General features: G+C 39.7%; 1 protein-coding gene across 1 annotated transcript in view; it reads right to left on the reverse strand.

Moving 5' to 3' along the window:
• Positions 1-21,622, reverse strand: part of col22a1 (collagen, type XXII, alpha 1) — a 49,197-nt gene that overhangs the window by 21,283 nt on the left and 6,292 nt on the right. The window contains exons 4-24 of the mRNA XM_019258395.2: positions 20,247-20,327; positions 14,240-14,351; positions 13,330-13,453; positions 12,724-12,999; positions 12,449-12,529; positions 11,511-11,627; positions 11,352-11,396; positions 11,185-11,247; positions 10,938-10,976; positions 9,246-9,299; positions 9,086-9,139; positions 8,944-8,997; positions 7,880-7,933; positions 7,746-7,790; positions 5,616-5,669; positions 5,467-5,520; positions 4,909-4,944; positions 3,989-4,018; positions 3,503-3,556; positions 3,294-3,347; positions 489-542 (exon numbers count right to left, since the gene is read on the reverse strand). Of these exons, the coding sequence (XP_019113940.2) occupies positions 489-542; positions 3,294-3,347; positions 3,503-3,556; positions 3,989-4,018; positions 4,909-4,944; positions 5,467-5,520; positions 5,616-5,669; positions 7,746-7,790; positions 7,880-7,933; positions 8,944-8,997; positions 9,086-9,139; positions 9,246-9,299; positions 10,938-10,976; positions 11,185-11,247; positions 11,352-11,396; positions 11,511-11,627; positions 12,449-12,529; positions 12,724-12,999; positions 13,330-13,453; positions 14,240-14,351; positions 20,247-20,327 (1,535 nt within the window). The remainder of the gene's footprint in view (positions 1-488; positions 543-3,293; positions 3,348-3,502; positions 3,557-3,988; positions 4,019-4,908; positions 4,945-5,466; positions 5,521-5,615; positions 5,670-7,745; positions 7,791-7,879; positions 7,934-8,943; positions 8,998-9,085; positions 9,140-9,245; positions 9,300-10,937; positions 10,977-11,184; positions 11,248-11,351; positions 11,397-11,510; positions 11,628-12,448; positions 12,530-12,723; positions 13,000-13,329; positions 13,454-14,239; positions 14,352-20,246; positions 20,328-21,622) is intronic.

A 21,622-nucleotide genomic window follows, 5' to 3' on the forward strand; every position in this document is an offset into this window, starting at 1 on the left:
GGACAAAAATAGTCTGTAATATTCTTTTGCAAAAACAAACTCGACCCAAGAATTGTATTTATATGGATGCATATGCAAAAAGGCAGTGTCACTATTACCAGCAAACGGCCACTAGAGGGAGGTATTACAGCACCGTTTACAGTTCATTCAACCTTGGATAACACTTGAAGACAGGTGTATTTCTATTTTGCTCCAGGGAGCACTTTGGAAAATTAATTGACATAACCTGTTGGTTTTAATCTAGCTTGTTTATTTTCCCTCTATTAAAACACACGGTGAAGACACCTCTGAGAGAGCAGCAATTTTGTGCTTTGTGGGTCACATCAAATATTGAGCAACCCACGCAATTAAAATACCAAATGATTTCTCCCCAGTTCTCCCTGAGAGGTCTCTGAGGTGCAAGAAGGAGCTGAAAATGTTATTTTAAACAAGTGTATTAGCAATATGCATGTACATTTTGCTTGCTATGAAATGAAATGCGTTCTTACAGGGGGTCCAGGAAGGCCGTCGACTCCAGGCAATCCACTTTCACCTTTCTTTCCCTGAAAGACAATAGTCAAATTAATGCAAAAACTAAATGCATGATTACTCAGGATGCTGAGGTCCTCTGTATTATTTCTTCTATTTGGGGGTTTAAGAACTACAGGAGAGTTTCAAAAATGTAGTTGTATTTGTTCTCCCATTCTACTATGGGAGAATGTATCTCCCATAGTAGAATGTGAGAACAAATAGTTGTATTTTCTCGGGGCCAAACGTGTATTTTTAAACCCAGCATTATTGTACTAAGATTCAGCATTTCTCAACCAGAATTTGGCAGGACAACATTTAGAAAAAGAAATAAAAAAAATCCATTCCAAGATACCCATTGCCTTTAGCTAAAGCTTAAACTACTATTATTTATTTTCATACAGATTTCCTAGCTGTCTTCTGTAATTGGAAACCAACATAATGAGCCAACATCTTGATAATTCAGTCATTTAGAAGACAGTACATTTAATTCATTAATTTAAGTCCAGCAAACCAGATGTGCATTTATGGACACTGAACTTTTTAAGCAAACTAGTTAAAATGCACAAGAAAGCTAAAGAAAAACACATTTTCTCCCATTTATTTCCAGATTACTGTTTACAAGAAACCCCTAATGCTCTTTAATCCATTTTTTTGTCTTATTTTTCTCCACATGTTTGTTGACGCTGTCCTCCACAGCCCTTTGAGACTATTCACACTCCAGCCCATGCTGCCTGCCCTCGGCTGTCATATCAGGAAAGAGGTGAATAGGCAGGCCTCAGCAGCGGTGACACACACGACTGATGAGAGCTTTGCGGCAGTGGAGGTGAAAGTGGCTCAATCTATACCAACTCAACCATACAGCCTCACTCTATCAGCACTGGCAGCGGTGGAGACCACCCTCTTATCACAGCTTTCAGCCTACCTTCACTTTTTCCCAGTGAATCTTCAGCTGAGGTATAACAACTCTAAAGCCGGGGAAAATAGGTCAAGCTCCTTGCCGTCTGTCTGTATTTTTTTAGGATTCACTTGTAAAGCATCCCATGGGGCTGTAAAATGCTTCAGCAGGACCTCCAGTGACATTCAAAAAATAAAAGCACGGCTGCACAGTGGGAGATTTTCTAGATATTATGGAATCTGAACCCAACGTGATTGCTTTACTCACGTTAATAAACTATAAATCCCTCCATCTGAGAGAAGCCTGTCTGGCAAAATGCATTCTGGTTTGAGTAAAGTCTTTCATTCGTGGCCAGAGGAGGTTTGCCTCGCTTCTGCTGCCCAACTGAGCAGCTGCAAACGTTGATTCCAACATATTGCCGACGAGAAGTTAATTGCTCCCAGTAGAGGGGGGGAATGGAGGTCACTATCTTTGTTAATGTTTTGGAAGAACAAATTATGTAGAACCACTGTGTCTGCTTTAATTACACACTACTGTGTGATGGGAGCAGAGTATCGTGGGACAGTGGGAAAAGAATATGAGAGACAAGGGACAGTTTTTGTAGATAATTCTACAAACACAGATAACAGTTACAATATCAAATCTAATTAGCATGTGGTATAAATATCAGTTTTCCTAATTCAAGATAATCTCAGTGGAATATGATAAATGCAGTTAGGGGACTAAAGTATAAACTTCCAATTACTGCATATTAGAGTTTTGTCCTACGAGAGCTTCTCTGGAGGCATAATAATCTCATTTTAGTCAAAACGCAGTAAACAGTTTTTCTGCATATGTAAAGTCAGACTAAAGCAATAAAAAGCACAGAACCCTCAAAAGACAGCATGCATGAAAATATCTCTTTTGTTTTGTTTTGTTTTACTCATTATCACAAAATTATTGTTTGGCGAGTTTAGCATTACAAGGTTTGGTTCATTGTGAGCACGAAAACAGTCTGATGTTGAGTTTGTGGTTACATGGTTTCTAGTTTCTAGCTTCAGGTTATTGTTGGGTTTTTTTTTCAGTGTTAAACAACTCCCTCTAATCTTAACTAAGTGTGTGGGAATTCCAAGATCACATTTTCTTATTGTGTCGGTAAAAAACATAATCCAGATCCATCACATTTCTCGCAAAGCTATTTGCTCTTATATAGTAGTATATACATTTCCTTCATGAAGCAGTGGAGCAAACAAGTTGTCACTTTATTTCGTTGTCTAATATGTCCTCTGTGACCTCCCATAGCAAAGGCAAAAGGTCAGATAGGAGGAAGCTAATGTAAATGCTTCAGGTAGGATCTTTCTCCCCAGGCAGACTGTCCTGTCAGGTTTTCTATAGATTCTGTCTCTAACCTCAACCCGGCTCAATACATACTCTAGGTAATGGTATGTTTATGTTACATGAGGAGGGATGTGTGGGATAGGGCCATTGGAGATGATGTGATTTGTATGCAGACTGAGCAGCACTGCCTCGAGGTTGGAGTAACAAGTCCCTGATGCAATCTTGCCATACAAAATTATGAGATAATGGTTTCGTCCACGTTCAGATGTCCCATATTAGCCTAAATTGTGAATGCCAGATTCCCGAATTAAAAGAAAAAATGATGGATTGCCACTTAAGATTTTCTTTGGCAATTAAGCCGCCAATTACCAACATTTTTTTTCCAGTGATATGAGTTTGTTGACAAGAAGACTCTCTCTATATGTGCTGTAAACTCAGGTACATATATAAACACAGCACACTGAAACCTTTGTTGCGCATCTCCTAGTACAGTTTAAGACCTCAGTACTGTAGTGAAGAAATGCGGATAAGAAATGTTCGGATTAGTCTTCCATCTAAATGAGATTCTTACCCTCTGGCCGAACTCTCCGGGCTCCCCTGGTAGACCTTGCAGACCCTGAGGACCCTGTGAAATAAAATGTTCAGATGTGTTTCCATTAACTGCTCAGTATTACACCTAAAAATATGTTTTTCCCCCCACAACAACAAAATATTAAAAGTTAAACAGCAACAAATTGATAACATGAAAAAAAAGAGGGAGTTACAAATCATTATTCTTACAGGAGGGCCTGGGGGGCCTTCAGGCCCTGGAGGCCCAGGAGGTCCACCTTCTCCCTAAAACAGGTCAAACACATGAGTGAGGTGTATCATCATTTCTATAAGTAAAGTAAATGCACAACAACAATATTCCATAGGGTTGTTTTTCTGGTCATGTTGCTGACTGTGTTTTTCATGACTGGACTGACACTGACATTAATAATGTGCTACCCTATTTCCTGATATACAGTAGTTAATTATACTTTACTAATGGACTTTTTGAAATGTCATAGCAGGTGTATTAATCATATTTGCATTCCACTTAGTTGAAAGTCCTGCTATGCTGGTTCACTGCTACTGTTACTTGAACTGAGCCATCTTTACTGTTATGATGTCTGCTGTCTGCATCCAGTCCATATAAACATTTCTATACACTTACACTATATAATATCAACTTATCAGTTAACGCGGTAAACATGGTCAACTGTTACATTACGAACACTTACTCACCTTTTCACCTTGCAAGCCGTCTTTTTGAAACTGAAATAAAAAGAAAAGATGTATAAATAATGAGTAAATATCATTAGCTATGTTTCTATCCAAATGTTTAACAAAGTTTCTAGTAATTCTGTAAAAGAAAACGCTCATTTCCATCTACTGGTAGTAATTCTGTAAAAGAAAACGCTCATTTCCATCTACTGGTAAAGGAATATTAGAAGCTGGTTCATGAGATAAGCAGCAGGTGGCGCCAGTTCTCTAGTCAGACAACCAGAGGACGCGGGTGCGACAAGGTGACGTAATTAAAAGAATGAGAGTCATGCATGTATTATATGAAGAGCAAAAACAGCTGATCAGTCACTGACAAACTGCACACTGGTTATGGTTTTCCACGTTTTTTTCACATGTAGTATTTTCTTCACACTAGGAAGGAGAGGTTGAGGCGAGTGGGTTGCAACTACACCACTAGATGCCACTAGACTTTACACACTGATCCTTTAAGCACATTAGCTCTTTTTTTCGGAAAAATGGCCCATCAAATTTTCCTTTCCCATCAAACTTTTCTAATGTATACTTCAAAATGTGCATCAGCATACATTTATGGAAACATGGCTATTGTCGTTTCATTGTGTTCACTGTAATTTGACCTAAACACCCTCTATGGCTTCATGTTTTTGTTACTGAAGAAAGTAAATATATTGTAAAATGATGTTCTTCTGCCCTTCATAGGGCTGCAACAAAGAATCGTTATCAATTAATCCAATTTTGCTAATTATGTCTTGATAAATCATTCAATCACTCAAGTTATATGTTTGCTCTTTTTCATCTTCCACTCTCGATCACTCCATTATGTTCTTCATCTCTAAACAAGCCTGTAATCCATAAGAATTAATATAATTCATACATACTTTTGGTCTATTTTTGGTACTTACCACATCTCCAGGTAATCCAGGAAGACCTCTCTCCCCCTGTGACGTATTGCACACAACAAGGATGAAAAGCCCTCCATTAGAATCAAGACTTTCAGGGTAAAGCACCTCGAGCAACACGGTAGTGACACACAACAACCATAATTTATGATGGCACGTGTTAAAGTGTGTACTTATTGTAGGCCTTGAGAGAATCTTGTTGGTAAAGTATGGCAGCTATTGCATATGTGTGTATGCGTGCATGCTTGTGCATGTGTATGGGTGTGGTATAAGCATGTGTGCACCACTGGAAGAATAATCAAAGTCAGTAATTACAGACAGACAAATGAACTCAGCATTTTATTTTCGCAGACAAATGAGTGGGCTGACTTTGATGGTTCACAGAGGAGACCGAGGAATGTCTGGAGAGCGCAGACAGTAGCTTGGGAAACTGATGATACCTCTTTGAAATGATTTATATCAGCGCAGCTTAATGACATTATGCTTACGGCAATATCCTCTTTGAGCTGTTTATGATTAATTGAACAGAGCGTTTTGCATGCAGCGCGAGGGGGAGCATACCTTGGTGCCTTTAACTCCGCTGGGACCAGGTGCACCAGCCATTCCTCTCAAACCCTGTTCAATTTAAGAGAAAAGTTTTATTACCACAAAGATTTGACTCACTAGGTCTGTCACAGAGAAGTATTTTAAACAAAAATATCAAAACTTACATCTTTCCCCGAAAGACCAGGTTTCCCAGGTAATCCAGAGGAACCTTCCTCGCCCTAAAATGACAGCAAGCATATGAGAAAATGTATTCACGTGCATGGTTACAGATTTATGATTTTATGTCTGTTGCATTTCTGTATCTTTGACTGTGTTAGTCATAATGGTAGGCCGAATTGTGACCACACTGTCGTGATATATATTTGTGAAAGTGAAAGGGTGAACTGCTCACGAAAAGAGTGCATATATAGTGCAAATAAATGCCAGTTTCTCTACTCCACTGATTTAACAAAAGTGATCTGAAAGTTGTATATTTACTTATCTAAACATCCAATGTCTTGTAAGTTTTGTGTTGTGAAAGTCACATGAAGTGATGTATGTTATATTATATATGTTTGCAAGAACCATTGCTTGTAAGATACTGTAAAGGCAGAAAATGAAAAGAATATATCACAAAAACCAAGTTTGTAGCACAGCGCTATCCTTAATACATCCACATTTGTGGGACTTAACATCATTGTAGTCACTTAGTTTAGCATGCTTTTGCTAATTAGCGCTACACACAAGGTGTAGCTGAGGCTGATGGGAAGATGAGTTTTGCAGGAATTTGGTTGAACAAGGTAAAGTCTTGATGTAATGGTGACACGAGATGAAAAGTCAGGGATCACTAGAGTTGTTACACTTAAATGAATGAACGTTTGTCTGTACCAAACCAAATAATATATTTAACTCAAAGCCATAAATGTAAAAGTCAAGAGATCAAAGTCATTATGACACATTATTAGGCAACCATGAATGCTTATACCACATTTCTTGTCACTCCATCTAGCATGTGTTGATATGTGAAAACTTTGACCTCCTGGTGGTGCTAAAGCCAGCAGATCATTAAACTCATTAGGATTCATCCTCTTGGCGCCATTTATATCTGCACCCAATTTACCAGTTGAGATGTTTCTCTCTGGACCAAAATGGTGGACCACATTACCATCCTTGGAGACATATCCTGCTAGCATGGCTAATAGAGAGTTAGATATTTCAGCAACGGACAGCTCTATGTAACCCAAAACACATCCCTGACTTTTCAGTCAGTCAGTAAACATTGCCCAGACTTCAACTCCAGATGCCTCCTCTTAAGCACCTATTCCCTTTATCACTTTACTGAGGCAAGTACTTTTCCAGTTTTCACCTACAGGAAATTGCTTGCTGACTGACTGACTGGCTGACAGACAGCTCTAAACCTGGCATCAGCACGTTTGAATGGAGCTTCAGTATACCTCGAACCCAATACACATCCTCATGCCATATGGCAAAGTAATCAGTGTGCCGATTGCGTGTTTGCTGCTTTCTACCGACTCCTTGTTAAAGTCATTTACATTTAAATTCAAGTTGACATCTCGATGTGATACAAAAGTAATTGCTACAAGTGTTTCTCATATCGTCCTGCTGTGGTTGCTCAATCTGTTACTTGCAGTATCACTGAAAAAGAAACATCTTGACAACTTGACTTCAGCTGGAACCCATTGTGATGCTGGGAGATAACCTTTCGCTGATTTATTAGCAGCCTGAATTGCTTTCTAACACCATTGTGATGGCGAAAGGGAAAAAGGTTTTAGCAACTGAGCGGAAACTTCAGACATCAACAAAGCTTTAGTAGGCCTGAATGCGCTGCGTTATAGCCAAACACCCCCACAGAATCCCAGACAGGAAGTGTGGAGAGTGAATCAAGGAAGCCACATCTGTTTGCACAATTACGCCCCTCAGTTCTCGGTGCCTCTGAGAATAATGGACTCTCTCAGAAGTTAACCCTGTCGTCAAGATTGCACAGTATGAACTCTGTTTTGTACAGGTTCAATCAGACATCGAAGTTCAAGTCCCAGAACATGATGGGAAAACATGGAAAGTAAATGAACAACTCCCTCTTGTTCCTCAGCAACGACTACTGTGTTTTGGTCAAGTGCTCTTGAGCAAGATCTTGACCCTTTATCTGTTGCAGTCAAATCTGAGGCCAGTTGTGGCAGGAAGGTCCCATTAACACTGCGTGGAACTGCGTGAATGTGATGCATGCTGATCTGTTTACTTTCAACAATTAAAATTTGATATATGTTATGTTTGGGAAGTGGCGCAGTGTTACTTACCTTGGCTCCATCAGTTCCTTTTTCGCCTTTTCTACCTGATTCACCCTAAAACAAAACATCATGATATATTTTATCATTTACACTGTCAAATCATAACCAATCATTTAGATGAGGTGCATTTACATTATACTCACAATGACGCCTTTTGGTCCTGGCAAGCCAGGAATTCCTGCTTCCCCTTGAATCCCCTATATAATATAGATCATAATAACTATATTAGTAGATGTTACTGATTTGGGAAAATCTAAAAGTGTCATTGTTACTGACTGATTCAGCAATTATTACAGGCCAACTGGGGGACTAAGAATAAGAAATGTAACTGACCAACTAAGAAACCTGAAACTCCTAAAAAAGAAACAGCAGTTGTCATTTACAAGTCCACCCCACATGGGAGAACCTTGACATTTCACCTCTGACCTCACTTTTACTCTTTTGTCATTCAAAGAATGAAAGAAATGTGTCTTCTCACAATCATTTGTAATGTATCTTTAGTTTTACCACTGGAACCCATGTGAAGCTGTAAAGATACTGAAAACTCTGAGTAGATTAATAGATTAATTGGCCTTATTCACAAAACAGTGTTTCCATTATAGTTGTAGTGGCTAACAAGGTAGCAAACAGTTGCTTATTTAGACATCTAGTATGATGCAGAGCAGAAAAAGGAGGCTTATAAGGCAATACAAATAGCCAATTATGTTTCTTACACACTTATATTCCAATTACTGTATTTATTTTGTGTTACAGCCATTTCCCTCATATCTTAATAGTAATACGATATACCAGGTCAAAGCCGAGGTTAGGAGCTCTATTTTCTCTGATTTAATATTCCTTGTGCTGTATCAAAAAGGGGAGATTATTTCCTCCAATCCTGGGTCGAACACACACTGTCACAGTCGAAAAGGCCAAAACTGAGCCGGCGCCCATCCCTCCTCCCCCTCCTGGCTCTTTCCCCAGCTGCTGCTTCATCCAAGGGAAAGTCAACCAAACTGCCCCCCTTTTTCACAGGAAATCGATAACAAGCTGAGAGGCAATTGTCCAGAAAAACGTATGTACGCCCATTTAACAGAACAAGTGCGTCTCAGTGAGATCAGTGCCAAAGCTAGAATGACTAAAGATATCCTTTTTTTTTTTTTTACCAACATCAACACTTTTTTTCACAAATGCATGGATTCAAAATAGAAAGACCACATTCACACACCTTTAGTCCAGCTGTGCCTGGCAGCCCTGGATTACCAGCTGCTCCTGATTCACCCTATTTACAAAAAGAAACATACAGATGAAAACATTTGCAAACGTTTCACACACGCTGACCGAAATTTTAAACAACATGTGTTCCTTACTTTGTCTCCTTTGTCTCCGGGTAAGCCATCAATACCTGGCACACCACCAAGTCCCTGTCAGATAATTGGAAACACATAATTAATACCAGTATGTGAACTTTAAAGATTCAACATATTAGAAAAGAAATCCTCCACATGTCCAGGGTCACGAGTGCCACACCTTCTCTCCTCTTTGTCCAGGAGGACCTGTCAACCCTATGCTGCCTGTATCACCCTGCAAAAAGAAAGCAAGTATTTACTTTGACCGTTCTGTAACACGGAAGCATGCAGGATGGCCGGTACTACAGGCGACGATGGCGTGCTGTCAGAGTGTCAACCTGGTAGCATCACAGATCATGGTTTAGTACATGGTGGTTGGAGGATTAATGTAAAGCACAGAACAAACGTTAGAGATGAATTCACTCGATTAATTGAACATTGACAAAGACATTTGGACGAAGTTAACAAGTTATAAGCACACAAAGAGTTACACAGGTCAAGATGAACATAAACACATACAAACTTTTGAGTAAATGTTTGAGAGCCAGACTATGCTAACAGCTGTCAACATCCTCACCAAGACCCACTATGGTCTGGTCCCAGATCCAACCAAAGACTCAAGGAACAATGGCTTTCTATTGTCTTCGGTGTGTTGCACTTTTGGTTTGTACACTGATGTCATATGCTATGCCAAGGAATCCCTTGGAATTCGAAAGCCGGACTGAGTGAAAAGTAACGACTGTTAAATTACACAGTACCCCGATGAGGTCTTGCCCACCGCAAGACTTCCCTCTGCTTCATAAACCACTTTACAAGTCACACACGGTTGCCCTTTAATTATTTCGGGAGCTTATATCATTTTAACGCACGTCATTTCTTTCATCACAGAGATTAGGAGTAAGGCGTCCTGCTCTGCTGTACCCTATAACGAAAAAGACATTATCTATAACAACGCTGCTACACGGGGAATTGCCTGGTCTTGTCGGTTAAAGATGCAATTAGAAGCAATCAAAGCCGGATGAATTCACTTTCACCCCATGCAACTGAATGACCGACGTAGCCATTTTTAACCACAGCTTGATGTCGGCTTACGTCATGTTTTTGCATCAGCTTTAAAAAAGTTTACAACAACAAATTGCAGCCTTCTCTCTGAGAAAGTGAAGACAGATGCTCATGCAGACAGGAAGAAATAGAAAAGCAACAGGGATGCTCTGCATTGAAGTTTGATTTAATGCACTTTTATCAAACCACAGAGGTTTACAGCAGAGGAAAACTACAAAACGAAAATAAATTTATCATGAAATTAGTTCTGCTGTCTGTCTGACTCCATTACTAATGGTAAAATGAGAAAGTTCCCTACAAGAACAGAGTTAAATACTATTATCCATAAGAAATGCATTCTAAAACCTATCCCGCCCAAAGTAGATAAGATGATGAGAAGACCACGTCTCCTCTTCCAGACCTCTTGTGGCCATTTTAAGTGTCCCTCTCTGGACAGCTTGAATGATGCATGCCGGGGACTTTGTCTCAAGGAATAAATTATACTCCGAGACTCCCAGCTGGCACTGCCAGGCAGGAGAGAGGCTGTTATTTGAACTGGGTGGGCGTCTGCATAGGCCTGCCTTCGCTGTTACACATCCTCTGTGGTAACCTGTCCTGTAATTCTGACAATAACAGCTATGAGCATTTTCCTAGCCACTCCCTGACAGAGGTCAAAGGAAAAACATTAAACAAAAGATAGGAAAAAAAAAGATGTAATATATTTTTTAAGAAATAAGTTAGATAATAGTGTAACATTTACATGCAATATGAAATATGCATGTAGACAAACATGTATTGCTCATGCAGCATCAGTGAGAGCAAGTTTACTTACCTTGGCACCTCTGTCACCTCTGACAGAGATTACTTTGCCCTGCAAATAATTAATCGATAAGGATCAATTATTATCGAGGCAGGAAAAAAAGCAGTTGAGATAATAGCTGGAAGGCATGCAATCTGAAATAAACTAAATGTGTATGATGTATTAACAGTACCGACAAAGCTTTGAAACTATGTGAACAGCACGTGATGTGCTGAAGAAACTCAACACTTGTAAATATGCACACTTTAAGTTTTCATACAGTTTCTCCTTTTTCTCCTCTGAGTCCAGGCAGTCCGACGGCACCCTTAGAGCCAGTGTCACCCTGAAAACGTATGTTCACACAATAAAAAAAAACAACAACTCTGGAACACACTGAAACTGTACTTCAGGACAAACTAGTACTTAAAGAAAGCAGCGGTAGATGACCTTATCACCCTTAGGTCCTGCAACACCAGCAGCGCCGATCTCTCCCTGCGAGAAATGAAAATACAGAGGTCTTTTCGAAAGTCATTAAAAGAAAGGATTCCCACTCATCCATAGAAATAATAGACAGGGATAAAGCTGGGTAAAGTCAGGTGGCTTCACCTTCTCTCCGCTGGGACAGGAGCAGTTCACTTGAGGGCCTATTTGCTGCTCCGCAACAGTTGGCGTTGGAGTTGGGATCTCCACAGGTGGGGCCTCTGTAACAACTTTCTTCGGGCACTGAAAAGAGAATATTCAAGCCGAAACTGAAAAACTGAAAGAATGAGGTGGTGAAAGGACAATAAATGTCTTTTAATGGATGTGTAAAAGTATTTAGCTTAGCACAAGTGTACAGGGGGGAACGGCTAGGCTGGTTTCAAAGTTTAAAAACACACTTTCAAGAGAACTAATTAACCCGTTGTATCTTCTTTGTTTGATCCATAAAAACATAAAATTTAAAAAAGGAAATTACATGCTGTAACTATATGCTGGCTAACAATGGCAGGCACAGTGACTTTTTGGAATTTTGTCTCCACCACAAGGTCTCTAGCCAATAAGACTTACCAAAACGTTAAACTACACCTTCACATGTAAGACCGGCTGGCTCAACCAAAGAAGTGGTTGATTGTTTATGTGCTCTTGTGACTAGTGAGCGTAGCAGATAACCATGCAAACCTTGTTGTGAGCACATCTGGTTGGTTCTGTAACAGTATTCAGCGGCTTTACAAAATGATCCTGTTGCCGTGTGAGCTACATTAGGCAACAAAGCCAAAAAATGAAATGTTTCGTGTTAACCTATCTGTGTGTTTTCAAGCTAAAAACCCAAGGGTTTCAAATTAGAGACTAGTTTGGGATAAAACGAGACAGCTTACTCTGTTAAAGTAACCTGCAATTAGAAACAAATGCACTCATCTGACTGTAACTTTTATTTCAAACAGCCTTTTTTTTTTCATGCATCTATCGCAATTTAGGCTATGTAATTATTATGTGGTGCTGGTATTTGTAGACAACCAAATCTTTAATTAATCTCCATGAATTTTGACACTGCTTAAAATACTCACAGGTCCGTTGGGTAGATCACAGCAGGTTTCCAGCTCTGCGTGCTTGGAATCACAGTAAATCATCATCCTCTGGAGGTCAAACTGCATGGACACAGATAAACAACTGATGAACATATCAACCGCAAGAAAATATCCTTGGCGTATGCCCTAATATCATCCACTCTGGGGATATTAGGGCATACGCCAAGGTTATTTTCTTGCATTTAAAATGTGCCACAAAGATGTTTCACTAACATGAGGATATTACACTGCTACACATGCAAGTAAACACTTACATCAATTGGCACACTATCATACAGCCTCTTGCCAATCACTGTCTTCCCCTGGATATCAATGTCCTCCCTGTCTTCAATGGGCAGAGTCTGGATATGTTTGCAGTCCAGGTACAGAGATACAGACTTGGCCTCCACGCTGAGGCCAATCTTGTGCCAGCTGCGGTCAAACAGGTTGTCAACTTCAGGATTCTTGAACACAGCTCTGACAGCATCCTTTGTCAGCCCGACAGCATTGTACTCCACCGCCTTGTTCTCACCGTCCAGCCGAATGGACACCTGACAAGTCAAAGGCAAGATGTTAATGACAGGAGCTGAAAGATACCGGCAGTTCAAGTTCAAGTTAAGATGTAGAGAAATAATGCTGTGGTGGTAAATTATGAAAGTAAATAATCAAGCCAAATTTTCAGAATTAAAGTATTAAACATAATATTACAATTTGAGATTGCATTTGAGAATTATGATCAGGAGATTTGGCAGAGGTAAACATAACATTTCCATGTTTTATGCGCAATAATTTATAATGGCTATACTAAGCTGACCTTGTAATTGGCCAAATCCAGACACATAGTAGTCACATTTATGACTATTTACATTTGGCAGACCCACCTGTGGGATTCCATATTTGTCAAAAACCTGCCAGAGGTACCAATCTTCACGTCTTGAGGTTTTCCTGAATTTGAATGTCGTCACAAAGGCATATTCATCGGGGAGGCCTTGAGGAAACACGTCTCTGCAGAGTGAAAGCACATTGTTATTGTTAACATAAACTGTGCTTTATTTGACTCTGTTAATAGGATAAACACACAGTTGCAGTGATCCTATTATTGTACAAACCCTAAATTAAACATAGTGTCTGTGTTTCACTTGGTAACCGCTATGTGTATATATCCTCCTGCTTCATAAGCAGAGTGACATTTCAGTATTTGAAATGTTCAGTAATGAATAAAACAGTTGCATTATGATATATGATACATTTTGTTTGTCATACATCTTGTATATTTTCTTAAGCATGTGCTGGTGTATTTGTTTTTACAAATAGACGACTCTTTGGAAAGAGCCAAGCAGAATCTTTGTTTTGTTTGTGCTAAACATGATAAAACTAAACCAGCTACTTGCTGTGGCTTCATATTTACCTTACAGACATGGGAGTGGTATCCATTTTAGCCCCCAGATTTCCAAAACACCATGTTCACTACATGTCAATTCATGTTTTGTTTTTGTAATTTGATTATTACAAATGTGTGTTGTTACCTGTAACTCTTGTTTTAAAGCCCTCGTGTCAAAATCTTGTGATTATATTAGGCAATAAATACAAAATAAATACTATAAGCCATTTGATAGTATCAAACTTAAGCACTTGAATGCAACATTCCAAATGCATAGAGGGAGGTCGCAGTGCCACCACCAAATTTTTTGCCCCTAACAGGTCATGTGACCATGACTTCAAATCTAATTAAAAATATTTAGAAGAAGATATGCAGTGTATTGTTGGCAGTATAACAGGATGGTCACTTACTCTGTTTGCTGTACAATGGGCATGGTGCCAAGGCGAACGTAAGAACTTTGTCCATCATCATCTCTGGTTCCTAAAATATCTCTCACGTTGAAGTACTCCATTAGGTCGAACCCTGCAGCAACATAGTAAAATAGCCTAGTTGGACTCAAGACAGCCTCACACACACACATAAATAAGCACATAGGGCTCTTGAGTCATGAGGTTGAGTTATGGTTTTGTCAGATTTCTCGGGGTATACTGAAGTTTAATTGGGTCAGTCCCACCACACCCTGCAGCCACTATGTTTGTGGCTTCTTGGAGGAAGATTAAAATCACAGTATTACTGAATAACTGGAAAATAGAGCCATTTGTTGGCCACTCATGTTAGATTTGCTGCCAGAGGAAAAAACTAGTTGCCATCACTGTTAATGTCCTCGTGTGAGTCTGAAAGTGTGTGCACGTGTGTGTAAGTTTCCCTGCAGTGTGTGATTTCAAGTGGTGTGACCACAGACCATATGTAGAGGGTTTAGAAAGGACACTCCCTTGTACAACAAACAAACTAGTGCTGTAGCTATGGCAATGGATGAGAGCTTAAACAGCGCTAATGCCGCCAGTTTGTCCAGCAGATCTCGCCGAAAGCTGGTGGTCACATCAAGTGGATGGAGCTCTTCTGAAAGCAGACTGTGCCATTAGTGAGCCACCAGATTGAGAACAGCCTCAACATATTTCACCATGGCCTTAGTAATGCATCAAAATCTATGAGATGTAAGGTTTCCAGTGGGAATATTAACACCAGTGCACTAATCTTCCAAAGAGGAAACTGGAAAATGAAGGTGGTAATGTGAGAGTCTGGCAAAAGCGTAGTGGATGTCATTAGAAATAGCCTGGAAACAGGTGGTAAGGCACACAGGCTGCCCATGTGCTATTAGCAACAGAGTATAAAACTAGAAGAGTGCACTTAGCAGAGCGCAGATGTGTCTGGGGGTATGTGGGAGGGGAACAGAGAGTGCGGGGTAAGCTATGTGTCCAGTGTGTAGGCACGAGAGAAGTGGAATGAAGGGGAGAATATATGCAGGTTTATTATGGAGGTGCAAACTGGACAGATAATTCCAAAAAATAGCAATGTGACAACTAAAGAATTTTAAAGTGACCGCCGCATGCGTTGATCCAAACCGAAGCACTTGATCACATGCGGTCCCATACAGTTAAGAAAAGCGAGGGGTCAGCGGTCACTGATAAAAACTAACCACAAAAGGTGCTTGAGCATACATTCATGAATGTGCACAAATAATATTACGCTGATTAGCCACAGCTACTTTGTCTGTCAGTAAATGTTAAGGGAGAGTTTCCCTGTGGTTGTTTATACATGAATAAGACATTTTAAGGATGTTTCTCATTAATTTTGGATTACATTTATTCACAGTTAATTCTACTGTGAATATCAGTCTACAGTGCTGTCTCTGCTTTGGCTTCAAACACAAAAAACAATTCGCCTTGGGTTTCTCATTTCTTGTTACGCTTTTTTAAATCAGTGCCCGAGTCTAAGATTTTACTATGTTGTTTGTCTAACTAGGTTTAAGATTTTTGCTGAGCTTTAGAAAAAAAACACTTGGATAGGAGTACTTCCTCAGGACTCAGTTTGAGTTTGTTTCAGGTGCTCTATGATACTTATGGAAAACACAAGAAAACCCACATGCACTCTCTTTTAAACAATTAAAATGTCTGTATTGGCAAGGCATGGACAAGTTAGACCTAAAACCAAATTCCGATAGAGTGCGGCATCCAACCTTCTTCAGGGAGTCCAAAACTGAAACTGAAACTTTCAATTTTTTCTTTCAAACGAGACTACAGCCTCAATCAGGATGACAAGAATATCTGAAAGTGTTGGAGCAGTCGGACCCGTTATGGTAGCTGGGTAGTCCTTAGGTTTCCCCATATTTCTCAAGCAGAAAACATGCAGCTCTTTGAAAAAAGGATATTGAAATCTGCTGATAGAAAGGTCTTGGCCTAAGTTAGACTCAGGGCCGATATCTATCCTTTTAAGTAAAAAGATTAAGTGACTAGTGTTTTCTCAGCTTTATCTTTTGAGCGTCAGTGATGTTATACCAACGGGATGTTTTGCTGCTTATCAGTCTCTCTGAAGGGTTGCTCGAGGAAGCCGTGCACAGCTGTGAGTTTTGCTGGCCTCCATCCCCTCTGTCACCACGCTCGCATCGTGCACATTCGCTCACCGCGCCGTTTCTCTGGCTGTTTGCGGGCCATCTCAGCACAGAGCTGTAATTTGGACTGGCAGTGGATAGCGTATAATCAACCCCAAAAAGTTATTTTGGACGGCCAAAAACGACCAATGGGGTGATCTGCGGGAAAAGCCAGATGAGTTCACTGACTGGGAAAAGCAAAAGCATACACACAGCATTCTTTTGATCAGAGCAGATGGCAAGTCTGCTCTGATCAAAAGTTGTGCAGTAGATAGTGACACGCCGCAGCCTCCTGTGCACGCTCAGTACCCCGAAGGGTCAGACTAGACAACCCATGATAAATACAAGTCTCAAACCGCAGGTCTCTTGGCTGTCAATGACAATCAGTGGCAAATTGTCTTGACATTTCTCACAGAGAATTACACCAGCGTAGAGAGCATTTGTTGTATAATTATAAATGGGAGCTGCTGGTGTAGTGATGCTGGTCGAGTACTCCTGTGTATGTAGAGAAAATCTCTATGTGCTTAGCCACAATCTGAAAAAAAAGGACTATACTCAAGTATAGACAAGACAATGTATGTCTTAAAGCTAGGCCACAGTGGCAGACTTAGTTTGGAAAACCCCGGACATCTTTGTCATGTCAAGAAGCTTCAGACCTCAGACCACTGTTTGACAACATTTTGCCCAAAGTGGGGCCCGATGCAGGTCTGGGATTTCTCTTCTCATCTGATTATGACACAGCTGTCTGCTCGATACCATGTGTAGAGCAAAGTAAAAATCGTCCTTATACTTCCTCTCACTGTGCCAACATCTGTTGGTCCTTGGACTATACTGTGGGAAATGTTACTATATAGAAATCCTTTTCTAAATGAGTAACCTTTGTACAATAATCAAAAACTAAGAGTTTGAAATAATTATAGTGACTTGCAGCTTTAAGGGAGCACCTTTTCATTTGTGGTGCTGGTAGCTAAATGTAAAAGAACTATAAATCAGTGTAAAGTATATTTAGGGTGTATTTTACAATAATATAGCTGCTTTTTGTGACAAGAAAAGATTTTCTCATATAATTTTCCAGTGGAACAAGACGGATGTTGGAACTGACTTTGAAAGACAAAAAAGAAAACACAACCCAAAAAAAGGATTTATTCCAATTAGAGTGCTTACAGCACATCTGACAAAGTGGTAAATCTGCTTAAGAAAACATCAGTGGCTTTCAGTGATTTATCTTAAGTTTGCTCTAATTCCTTTGTGGTTTAGAGGAAAAGCATAACCACATAATTAGCACTTGCCCAACAGAGAGGATCTGATAATATGTCTCGGCAGTGGGGAGTGATGCTGTCAGCTGTGATCAGAAGCAGACATTCTTCTACTTTATACTGCCAAATCACCCTTTATTAGCTCTTTGACCAAAAAGTCTTGTGAGTGTATCAATTTGTCACATGAAACTTACAGATTTCAAACAGTGAGGGCAAAACTAACTTTACATCAGTGGGGGGAAGTAACTCAAGAGCTGTATTACTTGTAAAACTTTGCTGTTACTTGAGAAATTTTAATGACATGTGTCTCCCTTTTCAACATCCAGCAATACAAAACATCAAGAGAACCACTCTACATAATGAGTACTTTAATATTTTGCCTTTTCTGCTGTAGATATTTCTATTAAAGGTCCAGTGTAGTAATGTAGGTAGGAGTATTTACTGGCAGGAATGGAATACAATATTCTTTAGTATGTTTTTATTATAATCACCTGAAAATAAGAATCGCTGTGTTTTCGTTGTCTTAAAGTTAGCCCTTTATATCTACAGTGAAAGTGGGTCCTCTTCCATGGAGTCTGCCATGTTGATCCACCATTTTTGTACAGTAGCCCAGAACAGACAAACTAAATCTTGATCCAGATATGGACTTTTACTTTTTATGTGAGTTTTTCTTACATGCTTGAAAGAAGAAGATGAGGGAGGTATTCATTTGGTTGCAATCTGCAACTAATTGAATACTAAATCCTACACACTGGACTTTTAATGACTGTAATTGAGAATTATTACAATGTGGTAGTAAGATCTAAACACCTCCACCACTGCTTGGCTTTAAGTAAAAGTATGAATATAGCAGTCAATAGATGCGTAACTCATAGAGAACACCTGGAATAGAGTATCATTATTGGATTTGAATTGGATATCAGCCATTGTCATCCATCTCTGATGGGCTGAAACATGAAAGTCATAGTCATTATTTTCCTTGCCAATTGCTATTTTATTTCTTTTATTATTTTGTTTTTGGCTCAGCAGTTAGCACAGCAGTCTGCATTGATTTCGTCCAGACGCTCTGGTTTCCTCCCTTAGGGTGTACCATCCCTCTCATCTCTCATCCAGTGCATGCTGGGCTATGCCCCAGCCCTGAAAATGATTAGTGGGTAAACAAAAATGGATGGAGTGTTTGATTTGTGGATGAATGTTAATTATTCTTTATTGTATTTTAAATGAATTCCTCATTGGAGTGTTCACCATGAAATAATGATGATTGAAGAATTTCATTTGTCTGGGTTTCAGTGAGTTTTAGTGACCCATGAAGGCTGAAATTGTGTTTTATAGAGAATTTTATAGCCTGACAAGAATACATTTTCTCAAGCAGCACAGACTACTTTGATTCTGGGAAAGAAATAACTGGAAAAAAGTCAGTTATTCGGTAATAAAAAAGTTGCCCACTTGTTTGGTATCACTGTGCCAGCCAAATATGTAAAGAGTCAAACTTTCTAAAACACAACTTTGACCGCTATGACATCTCTCTTTCCACAAAGTTCAACATAGCAGGAGTCATGCCTGGGCATCTGTTTTTTCTCTTAGTGTGATGGATGTGGGTGGGAGACAGACAGGAACTCAGATCCCCCAAAAGACACTCTTGTAACAACATCCGACCTTTCTGGATAAACGCTATGCTCGAGTTCTGAGAAACCGTCACAGAAGCTTGAAATACATTAAATAGAAACATCACATGATGGAGGACTAGTAATGTGCTTCACCTGGTAGATGACTAGTTCAAGGCCTGAACTTGAAAATCACAGCTACATTTAAAGGAAGATATCAATGTGTTTGCAAGTCATAGTTGTGAGATTTGCTTATTCACTTTCTTAGTGAGAGTTAGAGGACAAATCGTGGTAATGTCGTAAATACAAGGCAAAACAAAGAAGGTATTAACATGTTATTTAGTGAGCTGTTCTCAGCAAGAAAGTGAAAAGGCCTATTTCCAAATGTGTCAACTTCTTCCTTTTGTTCACCATCTTTAAGTATATGACAAAAACTGAATGGAACTTGATATTCAGTGTGAATGTTACACAACTCAAGCAGGTCTGAAGTGTCTGCTAATTGATTTTCATATGAAATGGAAATCAAATTTATGGCTGCCTGGAACCGAGGACAATCAAGACGTCTACATTTCTAAAACACAACTTGGTTTCTAACACGTGGTTTGCTGTGATGTACAGTGGGAAAACGTGGGCAAATTTAACTCTGACAGCATTTGGTTTTAGCAAGTATATTGAGTTTTTATAATGGCAGCATAAATCAAGGCAGAAGATGAAAGTGCCAGAAAAGAAGCACTTTCCAAGTCATGAATAAAACCAATTCAGTTTCTAGTCAGATAGAAACAGAGAAACTGTGAGGGAAAGCTGTCTAAATCTTTGCAGATAAAAACGAATCTTTTTGTTTGTCTTGATGTAAAAAAGCAAAATGTGGGAGTGTAGGAAATGTTTTCAAAAATAAAAAGCTGACTTTGTGGTTGACAAAGTTTTGCCAGCGCTGCATGTCGCCGTTAGAAAAGCAGCACTTTGCACATACCTGGAACCTCTTCAAGACCATAACTGGTGCTGTTGGGCTTGAACCGATCAGGTTGAACCTTCATGTTTGGACACAGGACATCTGAGGAGAAAGGACAATAGCTCAGTTAGACACGCTGTAAATCAGAATGTGATGCTCTTTTGGGAACACAGGGTAGGCAAAGACAACTGTTCAAACACTTTTATCTGTGACTTTACACGTTGCCGTTGGAAATCGGATGATGTGTTAGTTTTTTCTTACAAGAAGCAGTCTGAAACTTTATCAGGGGTCAGATGAAAAAGGTGTGAAGTACTGGATTGTTTTAGGAAATGGTGAAATCACTGAATACACAGACTTTGGACTGATATGTGATCTGAAATGAACCTACGCAGACAGACTGACCCCCCCCTCATTTCTCCTGTCTGATGTCTGGGGAGTGAAGCGCGTGGGTGGAGGGTGGCTATAGAAGAGCAAGAGGCACATCCACAGACCCAAGAGGCGGTAACAGTTTTATATTTCAACACAGACATATTTTAGTGATGGTGATGACAGTGAGAAAGGCAACACTGTCAGGTTAGGTTTTTATTGGCAGGAGTGATATTTTCTATTTGTGTCAACATGCCAGCTTCACTACTAAAGAACGCAGATATGCATCCTGTTTAGTTTAATAGACGTAAACATTGGCTTCGAGATGAGGCTGACACTGTAAAGGGTCAGTTCACCTAAATAACCAAAGACAACACACATATTTTGTCACTCAGAGGTGGTGAGATCTGTTTATGGTTCCTGCAACAAGGAAAATGCATTTGAAAAAATTAACGTCTTTTCAAAAACAGATTTACAGATCTCGTTATCAACAGGTTAGAGTGGAACTGCTTTCGACCCGAGGAATACTTTCTCTTGAAAGGGTTTGTAGAGACATGGCTCATGGAAAGACACATTACTGTCTGAATTATAGACACATTAGCAACATGGCTGTAGGATGGCAGTGTCAGTTATAGTTCATCACTTTGGTCCAGACTCAAATATCAAAAATGATTGGATGGACTGCCATGAAATCTGGTGCAGACATCCATGCCCCCCCTTAGGATGAATTTTATTAACTTTGACTTTCCATGTAGCACCATTGGATTTAAATTGCACATTGTCCAAGAGGGTTTGTGTTTACAACCAGATACCTGTAAAACTAACAGATCAACCACAGCATGGTTAACTTTATACCTGCCACATCAGCATGTTAGCATTGTCATCATAAACGGGTCAGCCAAAATCGTTGCTGCGACCAGCATGGCTGTACAGTAGAGTGGTAGTTTGTGACATGAGAAATCTGAGGCTGATATCACAAAACCAAAACTATCTGCATATGTAAACAACAAGAGGCGCGTGAGAAAACATGT

Source organism: Larimichthys crocea, chromosome XIII (genome assembly GCF_000972845.2).
Source record: "Larimichthys crocea isolate SSNF chromosome XIII, L_crocea_2.0, whole genome shotgun sequence".
Lineage (NCBI taxonomy): Eukaryota > Metazoa > Chordata > Actinopteri > Sciaenidae > Larimichthys > Larimichthys crocea.